This window comes from Rhineura floridana, chromosome 7, assembly GCF_030035675.1.
Source record: "Rhineura floridana isolate rRhiFlo1 chromosome 7, rRhiFlo1.hap2, whole genome shotgun sequence".
NCBI lineage: Eukaryota > Metazoa > Chordata > Lepidosauria > Squamata > Rhineuridae > Rhineura > Rhineura floridana.
The window spans coordinates 122,322,797-122,337,367 of NC_084486.1; the positions used below are offsets into that span (position 1 = coordinate 122,322,797).

Consider the following 14,571-nt stretch of genomic DNA (forward strand, 5'->3'; position numbering starts at 1 on the left):
TAGATACATCCATGCTTGCAGTACTAATTATTAGGAGTTATAAACAATAACAGCAGACTCAAATAATATAGTACTAGCAGTTGATTTATCCCTTCAACAAGATATAAGCTACAATACTGAGATGCAGGCTCACGAAAAGGGCTCCTCCATTGTTGGCAATCACATATTTTGTGTGTGAGGTCTATCTGTCAGAAACAGTAATAGAAGCTCTCTGCATGTACATACCATGCTTTTAGCTGTAAGGCTAAGTCACAAACATTAGTGAGCACCCCAAAGAAAAGAAAAAACTCCATTTGTTAAAAGTTATTAACGGATTAGTAATTAAATAGGTTAAGTTTTTAAGGAATATATGAGATATATTCCTTTTAAGGGACTGATCTGCTAAGATTATATATAAACAGCAAGAGGAAAAACTAGTCTATCTAATTCTCCATGTAAAATATTACCATTTTCTGGATTTTTGGCAAGATTAAAATAGTAGCTTTATCATCAGGTCACCAAATTCTAGTTAAGCAGATAAATAAATGGTTCAGAACAAACAGCAATACATAATGTTCCACCAAAGTAAATAGAGTCAAGTGCTCACATCTTATGATCAGGTCAATTAATCTTGGCAGGAATACATAATGAAGGTCAGCAACTAACTTGCATTACAATCTGGTACACAAAGCCTTGAATACAAATTCTTCATTTCAATGAAACTTGGAAGCAAGTATACTAAGCATTGCAATCTTAGAAAGTGGTCCATAAACCACAGAAGCAGAGTCACTTGCTCTTACATCTGTTTAGCCCCTATGAAATTAACAAGGCCTAACTCACACATGTGGCAACTATCTGGATGGTGGTTTGTAATGCCACCATGTAGGCACTGCCCAACACAGGACAGGAAGCTCTTTATGTGAAGCGATTTCCACATATGGTTCAATGGATTTTAGCCAAATAATTACAACACACAGACAGTTTAAACATGGTGCAGTACCCCACTCAGTTGCAGTAGAAAGAGAGCTCAGAATACAACCAGAGTCAAGTGTATTATCCTTCTTGAATAGTACTGGTATAATCCCAGGAACAAAAATCAAGAACTGCAAAGTTGATGTTTACAGCTTGATTACCATACAATGGATACTTGTAATATCAGTAGAACAGAGGCTATCAAGCACAAGAGTAAATTCACACAACATTTTGAGTTGACAGCAGCCATGGATATCAGTCAGCCAGTACCAATTTCAAACTGCAGCAGCTTGCAGCAAAGTTGTAATGCTAATGCTGTTGCCAAGGACTAAATTTAACCCAGAAAACTTCCATCAGTCTGAGCTAAGATCAGTACATGGGATGCATTACTCCCTCACCACAGGCTGATGCAGTCAGAGAAATCAGCACTAGCTGATTAAGAATTGTGGCTGCCATAGGCTGAGAGGCTCATGTTAACTGAGCCTAAGTTCTACTCACAACCTCCCACGGATGTTGTTTCTTTGCTCTCTCTGCTGCCCAGTTCAGGTGTCCCATGACTGCAGCAGAACTGACTCCTGCAAGACAGCAGCCACAGAGAGACACATCCTCAACACTTCCGTCTGTGCAAGAGTTTTACGTTTGCTTCTTTTGCTGGCCATGTATGCTGCCTAGCTTTGGGCTTATTTTTTAAAACAAAAAAATTTATATTGGTCTATTCTTATTATACCAATATCTAAATATGATATGTGTATGTGTCTCCTCAAGAAACATTTTCTGTGATGTTCCATTTTCTTCCCCTAAGGCAAAAGGCATCAACTGAAGGCCAGGCATCAGTTGTAATATTCTGACAGAAGGAAAAGACAACATTGCATCCTTGTCCATCTGGTGTGTGTGTTTTTCCCTTCAACAAAACCCATTGCTTTTAGAGGCGGATTCTTAGCCAGGCTGCAAATTGTTTTAGCTTCTGCATATATTTGTTATTGCTGATATGCTCTTTAAGTTTCTCAGTTAATGTTTCTTCTTTCCAGATTCCTTTCTTTTTCTTCACAGCTTTCAGTTCAGCCTGAAGCAGCCTCTTGTGAAGTTTCCAGTATACTTGGGATTCGTGAGCTAGTCCATCAATATGGACTGTCTTGCCAAGCCCTTGTCTCAGGATTTCTTCATTCAGACAGACACTGGAAAATCTACCCTGTTCAGAACGGACATAAATAGCATTACTGTGTGTCTTACACAAGAATTACATAAATCAACAACAGCCATATTACATCACCTTAAAAATATTAAATAAAATAAATTAAGGCTGCAATTCTATGCACTCTTACTTGGGAATAAGTTCCAGTGAACTCTGTGAACTTGCTTCTGAGTAAACATGCTTAGGATTAGGTTTCATGGAAGCATATCCATTTCTCCTCATTTTTATTTACCTTATTTACTACCACAAGGCAATCAAGCGCTGAGTCCTCCCTTCCCAGAAGTTGGAACCACATCATCTGTGAGGGTTTTATCTCTTCTTGTAACCAGGCTGTGCCATCTGCTGTCATCTCCACACCAGCAAGTCTGATCACCAAAAAACCATCTGAATGCCCTAAGCATACGTACACAATAAAATAGTTTAATTACAGCATTATCAGAGACACTTTATTGACTCAATAAATCTACGCGACTGAAGTTCTAACTTCTAGATTTATATGGAAAATTTCACAACTTAAGTGAATTTTTTGGTTTTACAGATAGATTTTTTTTAAAAAATATTAACGTTTTCCATGGCCTGATGGAGCCAAAACTACTTCAGAAATCAATAGTCTTATTCTACTATCAGTGGTGTGAATATAAGAACCTTCCATCATCAGACCAACATTACTCTACATTTCCCCCAACATTACCCTATAGTTTTCTGTATTAAAAGTGGTTGGGATTCAGACAAGATGAGATAGAAATACATCTTTCAGAGTTCATTATTTAAACTGGCACCTGTTAGATTTGCATTGTGCAACTGACAGAAGAACAACACTTGAGGAACACAGAGAACCCTTATGTATGCCGCAGAAATCTATTGCAGAGAACCTTAGGTCCACAGCACATATTTCCATGGTGTACAGTAGCAGAAGGCTTGAGAAAATAAAAAGTATGGGTTGTATCCGACACCCTGGTAAGTAAGTAGTTCTGTCAGCACAAGAATTTCTGCTTGTATAACACGATCCCCCCCCCCCCAAAAAAAATCTGTTCTAGGGATTCCCCTGACCCTCCTGAGTAGATTTGGGGAGGGCATAGGGGAGCAGACAGGGAAGTCCCATTTTGCTAGTGGTCACCTTTGCGACTTAGCTGAATACAATTCTACGCACATCAGATGTTACAGTATAAGTATAAAATGCAGGCCTGCAATGAACGCCTGTTCAAATTGTAATGTGTGAAGCAGTCCTCGTTTAGAAAAATCTACATTTTATAGCTAGGATGTATTATATTTCAAAAGGAATAAGACTTCTGTCCCTTGAAGTAGGAAAACAGACATATGGTGCAGTTACTTCCATCTGTGCAACACTGTTATGGGAATATGATGCTATCTCTACATCAAGCCGTACAGAGGTAAGAAAGGAGCATAGGGCAGACAACAAGCTCTAGAATCACTAATCTAAAGAATGATTTTTAGCCCAAGGGCTTCTGTATGATCAGCTTAGGATTCTCCCCCCTATTTTTTCTTTGAACAGTAGTAGGGATGGAATGATCTATCCATTTTGGTTCTCCCAGTTTCTCATTTTTCAGATCTTCAAGTCGGTTCTCCACATTTCTGCAGCAATCTGTGATTTTTTTTTTTAAAAAAATCCTCATGAAAATTCTTCAGCATTTTTGTGCAAATTTCTCCCAGTGAATACACTTTTGTATGCAGCTTTGACTTATGTACACATTCTTGGCAAGCAGTTTATCCTAACGTTGCATTTTTGTTTGTTATTTTCACTAATATATTCATTTTGTGCATACTCTCCTCAATATATGCATTTTTGTAAACATTGCTTGGTTGGAGAACTGCATTGCAAAATTTGGATAAGTGCGAATTTCAAAGGATAGCTATGTTTCGGTTCTCATGTTGTTTCGGACAGTGCAGATTTAATAGACTTGGCTTTAAATGTGAAATGAATCAAATTTCTCCTCCATCCCTGAACAATAGACCCCAAGCCACACCGCAAATAGCTTTTGAAAGTCCTCTCAGATGTGCCATGTAATAGGGGAACGAAGGGGTGTTCACTTAGAAATACAAGCAGAAAGCCCCTTTGGGTAGGGTAGGTGGAGCTAGTTGTGCAGCTCTTTGGATCCTGGTATTCTGTTTTTACTTTTCTGGATTCAGTTTCCAATAGATTTCTCTCTATAATATTTTCAAAGAGATTAAGGCTGCAATCCTAACACTATTTTATCTGGAAGTAACTGATTCATAGGGTCGCCATAAGTCGTAGTCAACTTGAAGGCACGTAACAACAACAAAGCCCCACTGAATTCAACAGGGCATACTTCTGAGCAGACATAGTTAGGGTTACATTCAGTGGGTTGTATTCAACTAGGTCCTACTCAGGGTAGCCCCACTGAAATTAAACTCAAATTAGTCATGTCTGTTAATTTCAGTGGGTCTGCTCTGAGCAGGACTCAGATACCTCTCAAGCACAAGTTGTATTTGTTTTGCATAAACATTTTCTAGGGATGCCTATTCAGTTATACTAGGGAGACTGGGATTTGTTAAATATCAAAAATAATCTTATGGCATCTTAAAGAATAACACATTTATCGTGACATAAGTTTTCCTGAAGTACAATCCACTTCATAAGGTGCATGAAATGTTGTCCTTAGTTATATACATATTACACACCCCAAATCATGTCGGTCAGGATGTATGTATATAACTAAGGACATTTCATGCACCTTATGAGCAAGATCAAAAGGAAATGAAGCATGAAAAAGTACAGACTGTAATAATTATCTTATTAAGGGTATCAAGTTTGTAAACAGTTAAAGAAAATTTCACTTTGCCACTATGGGTTTATTCATCCCATTTATCTTACTTACATCTTCTCTGCAAAGATGAAATGATTGGAAGTGTAATGGGAACATGTTCAATTTCTAATCCTTGATCACTTATTCGGTGTAATCGTCCTCGTAGCTTAACATTCTTCTCTATAAATTCTAGTGGTATTTCCAAAGCATTTGTGAATTTGTTTGTCTATTTGTGAAAAAGGTTAAGAGACAAGGAAAAAATATATACAAATATAAATTCAGAACATGTTAACACTTGAATGGATCTCTGCAATAGTTTAAGTCACATAGCAAGATACCAGCAAAAAGTTTCAAGATATCACCCATTTAAGGCTCACCAAATGAGAAGTTGTCACTCTATAAACTGCTTCTATGACGCTTGGGAACCCATGGCTCCATGATCCACATGTTGCCACTCACTTCAAGCCCTTGATTTGGAAAGGGTTATATAACTAAATAAAATTAGAAAAAAGCTACACATATCTCCTCTCTCCCTCTGTTTCATTTAACTTAGAGCCATTTATTATGGGCTGCCACTGAGGGCATATTCAACAGAGAAGCGCAACCATTCAGTTTCCTTATGAGTATACCTGTATGATACGCATGTCCGCAAACTCATTTAATGTTTTTTACGTAGATATTTCAAGGAACCCTAAAAATGTAATGTATGAAGTAGTTCCAAATATGGCCTACTAGCAGCACTAGTACATTTCCCTCTCCAAGCTATGGGAAGTAAATATTAAGGCCTCCAGTCCCAGCCCATCTCATATACAGAAGAAAAAAGGAGCCAGTGGATGGAATGGGATAGAAGTGTGGAGGATGGGGCCATGGACGCCCAACTTCCAAAGAGCAGTACAGAGGCTAGAGAAGCTGATGAGTGGAGCAGGGGCCAGATGAGTAACCGGAGTTTCCCACCAGACTAGTCTTTCGATATGCTGCTCATATCACAACTGGCCTCTATTACTGAGAAAGTTAGGCCGACAGGATTTAATTTATTTATTAGTTCTTCACTCTTGTTGTCCTGCAAGGTCTCTTCATAGAAACAGAAGACCTTGCAAACAACATCTGAAGGTTCTGTAAATAAACAGAATGAAACAAATCTGGTGAGTGTACTCAGTCTGGCATTCCAAGGTCTAAAGGCATCTGACATATTTACATATACCTATTCTTGTATTAAAATACTCCAATTAAGCAACATTTGGCAACACAAGCCAATTAGTACTAATTTTAAATTACATACAGAAGCTGTCTCCTGGAGTCATACATCTCACCTAGAAAAACTGTACATAAAGCAAAGTAAAAGTCCTCCCTCAGGCTTACAACAAGTTAGATGAGATATGAGGGAACAGAAGTGATGTGAAATACTAAAGGAGAAAGATCAAGTTGGATAAAGTTTTGAATCAGGTGTTTCAATACACCATGGGTGGGAAGGCTTTGGTCCTCCAGATGCTTCCTCTTTCAACAAGCCTTTTAAGTTGAGACCTATCCCAGTCTGCATCTGTGTCAGAATTGTTTAATGTTTTTAAATGTTTTTAACCCTTTTTTAAGGTTGTTTTTTTAAATGTTTTTAATGCTGTTTTGTTTTAATGTATTTTAAGATCTGTTTTTATGATGTTTTGAAGTGTTTTAGTGCTTTTTTGCCACCCTGGGCTCCTGCTGGGAAGGGCGGGATACAAATTAAATAAATAAATAAATAAATAAATAAATAATGTTGTTGAACTGCAACTCCCATCATCCCTGGTCATTGGTCATGCTTGCTAGGGTTGATGGTAATGGTAGTTCAGCAACATCTGGAGGGCCAAAAGTTCCCCACCCCTGAAAGATATATGTCAGGAGATAAAGTGTTGCAATTGCAGAAAGGAAATACAGCCAAGGAATGGAAGTAGTAATGTGTCTCTCACACCACACTGGGTTTGCTGGCCTAAGTTTTAGACTGCCATTCTCTGCTGTTTTACACCCTGCTAACCTACCACTAATGCTACTGCTATTACTACTACCAATAAATTCTAATAATAACAATAATAATACTACACATACACCATTTTTCTGCACTGACCCTGACACGTTCTCACTACTTTATTACCAGCCTGAGATAAGTGCTCCTGAAACAAAATCAGGCCTCTGTCAATTTAGTCTTACCTTTTAGAAATCCCAGTGAGCATACTGGAAGTGGACACATGACTCTAGATTATTCATGGGCCCATTACAAATTAAACTAGCAAAACTAGCATCATATACACCCTGGTATCCCTTCCATCTGGGAATGAAGGTTTTACCCACATTTTTAGATACACAGCTTTAGAAAGGATATCCCATCACATAGTTACATGGATAAAATAAAATTACCCACATAAATCTTCACAGCAGACCTACTGTCTACCTCATCTGTGAATTATGAACACCCTTTTGATCCGAAGGAGCAAACTAGTTTTTCACACTGTAAGAAAATGGTTCACAATGTGGAAACCTGCTCAAGAAAGTCAATAATTATATACTATGTGCGAGAAGACCCATACTGATACTGAGAAAGAGAGTCAAACATAATTGAAGGAAACCTTCCTGGGTGATTTATAGAGTGAGAGACAATGCAACATAAGATAGCAGAAGAAGATTAATAGGAACACATATTAAAGCAGCTGTTTTTACACAGACAAGTAGAATTAACTAGAGCTGAACATAGTCCTACACAAGGTAGTTCACATCCAAGTGGTTTACATCCTTAAAGAAGCAAAGCTTGATTTGGGCAATCCAGCGACTGTTACAAGGTCACTTTCCATGTCAGTTTTCCTTATTTGTTTGCTTAACAAACAAATGGTTTGGCTGGAAAATGGCCAAAGATGTATGTCTTTGAAGTAAGTGACTAGCCAGATTTGTGTTTGGTATACAGCCATCTTCACAGAACCGTGAACACTAATGCCCAACTACTACTATTATTATTATTAGTGTTGCGCGCCTCCCCCAATCTCCGAGCGGTGAGATTTCAGGGGGTCCCTGCGCCCATCCAGGGTTTGGTTTCCTTTGGGAAGAAGGCCAGCGGAGACTGCGGTGTCTTTATGAAATATGGTTTATTTATGTACACACATTCCAACCTGAGCTTAGGATGGAGGGGTTCAAGGCATCAGCAGTCTAATATCCAGCTTTTCCATCTAGGTGCAGGGGCATCCTATCGCCTGCAGCCCTAGTTCCCTAGAACACACACTGCCAACTCCAAACACACTTCTTCCCGCCCAGGAGTGGGGGGGAGACTCTCCTCCAGTAGAGTTTAAAATGACAAAAGGATCTTCCCAGCCCCTTTCACCAGTTACCGGGGCAACTAAATAGGACCATTAACTACCTGGCCACTCTATTTGATTAACAAAGGAGATTCATCTGGCTAGCAGAGCCAGCCTCCCAGGCATAGGATTCCAGATCAGAGGCTGGAAAGGTGACCCACAGAAATCATCCATTCCAGCTCCCCCCCATGCTCATAACATTATTATTATTTATTAGACTTTAATACCGCCCGACTAGCGATAGCTCTCTGGGCGGTGAACAGAAGAAATACAATAAAATACACAGTATGATATAACAAGGACATATAAAAATAAAACAATCTAAAATCAATTACAACAAATTTAGAATTAAGTTAGCTTAAATTAAAATTAAATTAAAATTAAAATGAGAATGCCTCGGAAAAGAGGAAGGTTTTCACTTGGCGCCGAAAGGATAACAATGTCGGCGCCAAGCGCACCTCCTCGGGGAGACTGTTCCAGAGTTCGGGGGCCACCACTGAGAAGGCCCTAGATCTTGTCATCACCCTCCGGGCCTCTCTGTGAGTCGGAACCCGGAGGAGGGCCTTCATAGTAGAACGTAGTGTACGGGCCGGTTCGTATCGGGAGAGGCATTCCGACAGGTATCGTGGTCCCGCGCCGTATAGGGCTTTATAGGTTAATACCAACACTTTGAATCTGGCCCGGAAGCATATTGGTAGCCAGTGCAGGCGAGCCAGAACACGTGTTATGTGCTCGGACCGCTTGGTCCTTGTTAACAATCTGGCTGCCGCATTTTGCACTAGCTGTAGCTTCCGAACTGTCTTCAAAGGCAGCCCTACGTAGAGCGCATTGCAGTAATCCAAACGCGAGGTTACCAGAGCATGTACAACTGATGTAAGGTCCTCCTTGCTCAAATAGAGACGTAGCTGGGCTACCAACCGAAGTTGGTAGAACGCATTCCGTGCCACCGAGGCTACTTGAGCCTCAAGTGAAAGGGAAGAGTCTAAGAAGACTCCCAGACTACGAACCTGCTCCTTTAGGGGGGAGTGTAACCCCATCCAGGACAGGGTATATATCCACCATCCGATCAGAGAAACCATCCACCAACAGCATCTCAGTCTTGTCAGGATTGAGCCTCAGTTTGTTAGCTCTCATCCAGTCCATTGTCGCGGCCAGGCAATGGTTCAACACATTGACAGCCTCACCTGAAGAGGATGAAAAGGAGAAGTAGAGCTGCGTGTCATCAGCATACTGATGACAACGCACTCCAAAACTCCTGATGACCGCACCCAACGGCTTCATGTAGATGTTGAAAAGCATGGGAGGCAAAACCGACCCCTGCGGGACCCCACATTGGAGAGCCCACGGTGTCGAACAATGTTCCCCAAGCACTACCTTCTGGAGACGGCCCGCCAAGTAGGAGCGGAACCACTGCCAAGCAGTACCTCCAACTCCGCGAGCCTCTCCAGAAGGATACCATGGTCGATGGTATCAAAAGCCGCTGAGAGATCAAGGAGAATCAACAGAGTTACACTCCCTCTGTCCCTCTCCCAACATAGGTCATCAAACAGGGCGACCAAGGCCGTCTCAGTGCCAAAACCGGGCCTAAAACCCGATTGAAATGGATCTAGATAATCGGTTTCATCCAATAGCGCCTGGAGCTGGCCAGCAACCACTTGTTCCAAGATCTTGCCCAGGAATGGAACATTCGCTACCGGTCTGTAGCTGTTGAAATTTTCTGGGTCCAAGGAAGGCTTTTTCAGAAGTGGTCTCACCACCGCCTCTTTCAGACAGCCAGGGACCACTCCCTCTCGTAAAGAGGCGTTTATCACTTCCTTGGCCCAGTCAACTGTTCCATCCCTGCTACTTTTTATTAACCAAGAGGGGCAAGGATCCAGTACCGAAGTGGTTGCACGTACCTGTCCAAGCACCTTGTCCACGTCCTCGAGCTGAACCAACTGGAACTCATCCAATAAAACATGACAAGACTGTGCTCCGGACACCTCATTAGGATCAGCCGCTATAAATTGGGAGTCTAAGTCCCGGTGGATGCATGAAATCTTACGCTGGAAGTGCTCAGCAAACTCATTACAGCGGGCCACCGATGATTCTACCGTGTCCTGAAGGCCAGAATGGAGTAGCCCTCGGACAACTCTAAAAAGCTCCGCTGGGCGGCAAAGAGATGACTTAATAGTGGCAACAAAATGTTGTTTTTTCGCTGCCCTCACCGCTCCTACATACAGCTTGGTAAAAGCACTAACCAGTGCATGATTGCATCCGTTGGGAGTTCGTCTCAATCTCCGCTCAAGCCGCCTCCTATTTTGTTTCATCGCTCTCAGCTCTGGCGTGTACCAAGGAGCTGTATGAGCTCTACACAGGAGAGGGCGCGCAGGAGCGATCGTGTCAACAGCCCGGGTCATCTCCGCATTCCACAGATCAGCCAGGGCTTCAACAGGAGCGCCAGTCCTATCGGCCCGGAAAAACCCCCAGAGCCCTTTGAAAACCTTCAGAGTAACACACACACACAGAGTAAGTTTCAGAGTAACACAAGTGAGGCCAATCTCTAGGCAATCTCCCATTCAGATTTTAAAGATGTGAACAGGGAAAAGTAGCGTGTGAAGAAGCCTTTGATAATTATATGAAGAATCATAGAATAGTAGAGTTGGAAGGGGCCTATAAGGCCATTGAGTCTAACCCCCTGATCAATGCAGAAATCCAGCCTAAAGCATACCCAGCAGGTGGCTGTCCAGCTACCTCTTGAATGCTTCCAGAGAGCCCACCACCTTCCTAGGTAAATTCTTCCAAGATATTCCAGCTGAAATCTGATCAGTAGCTGAGAGCCCCTAGTAAAATATCTGTCTATGTGCACTAGACAACGTGATGTTGTCCGGGGCAGGGCTGACCAAAGACATTTTACTGCCTGGGGCAGAACAGTAAATGATGTTCTGTCATGCCTCCCTGCCAAGTCTAGGCGCATAGTACCCAAGGACAGCCATGTTATTTTGGCACCTGAGAGAGAAAACCCCACCTCTTTCCCTTCCTCTCAATAAAAATACAGTAACAATAAATTAAAGCACTAACAATTTGCTACCCCATCATGACATCCCAATTCAGCTGCCTGAGGTTGCCGCCTCACTCTACTTAATGTTAAGGACAGCCCTACGTGTTGTTAAGCGGCAGGAATAGGGTACACATTCAAGGTTTCTACAAAACAAAGTCAGTCAGGAAAGATACTCATAAAATACAATTGTCTCAAATTGCAGCAAGCTAATTATGCTTAGGCTGGAGACAACTGGCCTATGTGGTACACAGCTGTGCTTAGGATGCCCGCTGCCTGGTTCTGCACCAAGTTTTTTTTTAAATCTCTGATCCAACCTTTCCTTGCTCTTAGTGGTCAGATGACATGGGCTGGCCCAAAGGCATTTTGCTGCCTGAGGCAGAGCAGCAATTCCTCTCCTAGGCAATGTGCACAGTACCTAAGACTGGTCAAGTTATATTGCCACCTATGGCAGAAAATCCCCTTGCAGTAAAATGCAACAAGAATTAAATAACTACAATTTTGCTGCACTTTCACAATAGCCAAAATCAGCTTCCTGAGGTGACTGCCTCACTCTGCCTAATGGTAGCGTCAGAGAGGTTGTTATAATGCATGTGATCCACCAATTATCAGGATAAGACTCTGAAAAGTGAGATGGTTAATGTAGACCTTTAGCTGATGGGAGCAAATCAAAACAAAAAGCAGATCTTCCCTTAACCGAACACACACACACACAAAATTCCTCTCTGCCAGAAGAAGCAGTGGTCACCTACATAGCCCTCCCTCTGCCCCACAAGATCTCAATGACTACATAAATTGGTATATGGATTGGAGAGGTGCTCCTTAAGATATGGAAGTCCCTGATTATTTAAGTCTATTTAAGTCCTGACAGTGGAGAATCACCAGAGTTTGACATTTCTGGAAAGGATCAGAAGTCTTCTTTATTTCAATTGGCTCTAGGAAGATAGAACTACAATTTTAACTGAGCAGGATTTAGTGAGTTTAGTGGATCTGTATGTGTGTTCAAATTTTACCTCACCTTAGGGATCAAGCAGGATCTAAATAAATAAAGAAATATTCTCCTAATAGTACAGTACAGTACATATGGAAAAGGCTCAATTATAGCTAACTACAGATAAGCAACCAATTAATCTGCTCATTATTGAACTAACAGCACCTAACAGCTCTAGCCACTTCATAAACATTATTATTAAATTCAATCCATAACTTACCAATTTAACACTCTTTGCAAGTAAAATCACTCCAGCTATTGCCATTCCAGTGCTGATGCTCTGTAGAAAATAATATCATAAATTATTTCATAATTTATGAAATCTCCACCTCATTACCTTCAAATTATTGAAGCCTAGGCATATTTCATTAAAAAGAGGAATGCAAAAAATAGTTAGCTGAGCAGTCACAGAAGGTGTCACAAAACTTTTCTGACTTATGCTTCAGATAGTTCACACACAAAAAAACCCCTCAAAAATATGTTAAATTTAGCTGGCTGAGCAATTTTCCAATAAAATAAAAAAATAAATTGTACAAACCCCAAGAGCATTATTGGACATCTCCTGAATTCATTATCTAACAACACAATCCTAACCACGTCTACTCAGAAGTCTTAGTTAATTCCATGGGGCTTACTCCTGGGATTGAACAGAGAACTTACTTTGTAAACATGCATACAACTGTGCTCCTTAACATGAAAATAAATGCAACCTTATGAATACTTACTTGGGATTATGCTATATTAAAATCATTGGGATTTCTGAGTAAACATGCTTAAGACACGCCAACATGTCACTCCGCTACTGAAAGAATTGTACTGGCTACCTATTAGCTACCGGGCTAAGTTCAAGGTTCTAGTTTGGGTGTACAAAGCCCTATACAGCTTGAGACCAGGATACCTGAAAGACTGTCTTACCCCTTATATGCCCAGTCTATCACTGTGCTCTGCAGATGAGGGCCTCCTGCAGATACCATCTTATTAGGAGGTCCGTTTCGCACAACATAGGAAATAGACCTTTAGTGTAGTGGCGCCTACCCTTTGGAATTCCCTCCCCTGAAATATTAGACAGGCATCATGTCTGTTATCTTTTCAGTGCCTACTGAAGACCTTCCTCTTTCAACAAACCTTTTAAGTAGAGACCTTATCCCAGCCTGCATCTGTGTTGGAATTGGCTTTTAATATATTTTTAAACCTTCTTTTAAAAATGTTTTTAAAGATGTTTTGTTTTAATATGTTTTTAATGGTTGTTGTGTTTTCTGAAGTTTGTTTTTATGATGTTTTAAAGTGTTTTTAGTGTTTTTGTTTGCTGCTCCTACTGGGAGAAAGGGTGGGATATAAATCAAATAAATAAATAAATAATAAAATATCAGGCTGTCCTTTGAACATGATCTTCATAGTGCTGTGGATGTAAACTAAGGATGATGGATATATTGAATTTACTCAAAAACATTTTTCATCTGAAACGGTAACCCTTCACAAGTGAGCAAAAAATATAATACATTAAAAATCTAATTTGCACATACCATGGACTGCGAAAAAGACAAATAATTGGGAGTTAGAACAAATTAAACCAGAACTGTCACTAGAAGCGAAAACGATGAAACTGAAGTTATCATACTCTGGACACATAATGAGAAGACATGATTCACTAGAGCAGACAATAATGTGGGGAAAACAGAAGGGAGTAGAAAAAGAGGAAGGCCAAACAAGAGATGGATTGATTCCATAAAGGAAGCCACAGACCTGAACTTACAAGATCTGAACAGGGTGGTTCATGATAGATGCTTTTGGAGGTCACTGATTCATAGGGTCGCCATTAGTCATAGTCGACTTGAAGGCACATAACAACAACATATGGCCTTTGTTGTAGTATCTTGAGCGTTACTTTACTTGCATGGGATATCAAAGTGTAAAACAAGAGAAAAAAGATTCAGACCCCTGTTGGACTTTTTTCTGTCAGTGGTCATAATTTGTTGAAATTCATTAAAAATCAGCCATGTTCACAGAGTACTTGTAATCCTATTACTGACCTTGTCCCATACTCTCCCCACTTGTGGTGGTATGTGCCAAATAAATGGCCCTCCTCCAACAAATGGATGGAAGCCTGGAGTGTGTATAAGACAAGTTTCCTGGGAGTAAGATACCCTTTGTGAATAACTTTACGGGAGAGCTCCCTGACACTTGCAGAGATGGTTTTGAAGGACTTACTTCTGAGTTGACATGGTTAGGACTGTGCTGTAAATCATACCATGAGCAGACTTATTAAAATCAAGTAAGTTTGACATGACTAAAGTCCATTAATT

The 14,571-nt window shown here is 40.7% G+C and overlaps 1 protein-coding gene across 2 annotated transcripts in view; it reads right to left on the reverse strand.

The window, feature by feature from the left end:
• C7H3orf33 (chromosome 7 C3orf33 homolog) overlaps positions 1-14,571 on the reverse strand; it is a 16,123-nt gene continuing 1,552 nt past the window's right edge. The window contains exons 2-5 of one of the 2 annotated variants that reach the window (XM_061637116.1): positions 12,489-12,548; positions 5,002-5,155; positions 2,376-2,536; positions 1-2,140 (exon numbers count right to left, since the gene is read on the reverse strand). In XM_061637116.1, coding sequence (XP_061493100.1) covers positions 1,874-2,140; positions 2,376-2,536; positions 5,002-5,155; positions 12,489-12,533 — 627 coding nt within the window. In that variant the 5' untranslated portion in view covers positions 12,534-12,548 and the 3' untranslated portion in view covers positions 1-1,873. The remainder of the gene's footprint in view (positions 2,141-2,375; positions 2,537-5,001; positions 5,156-12,488; positions 12,549-14,571) is intronic. The other variant, XM_061637115.1, reaches the window with a different exon arrangement.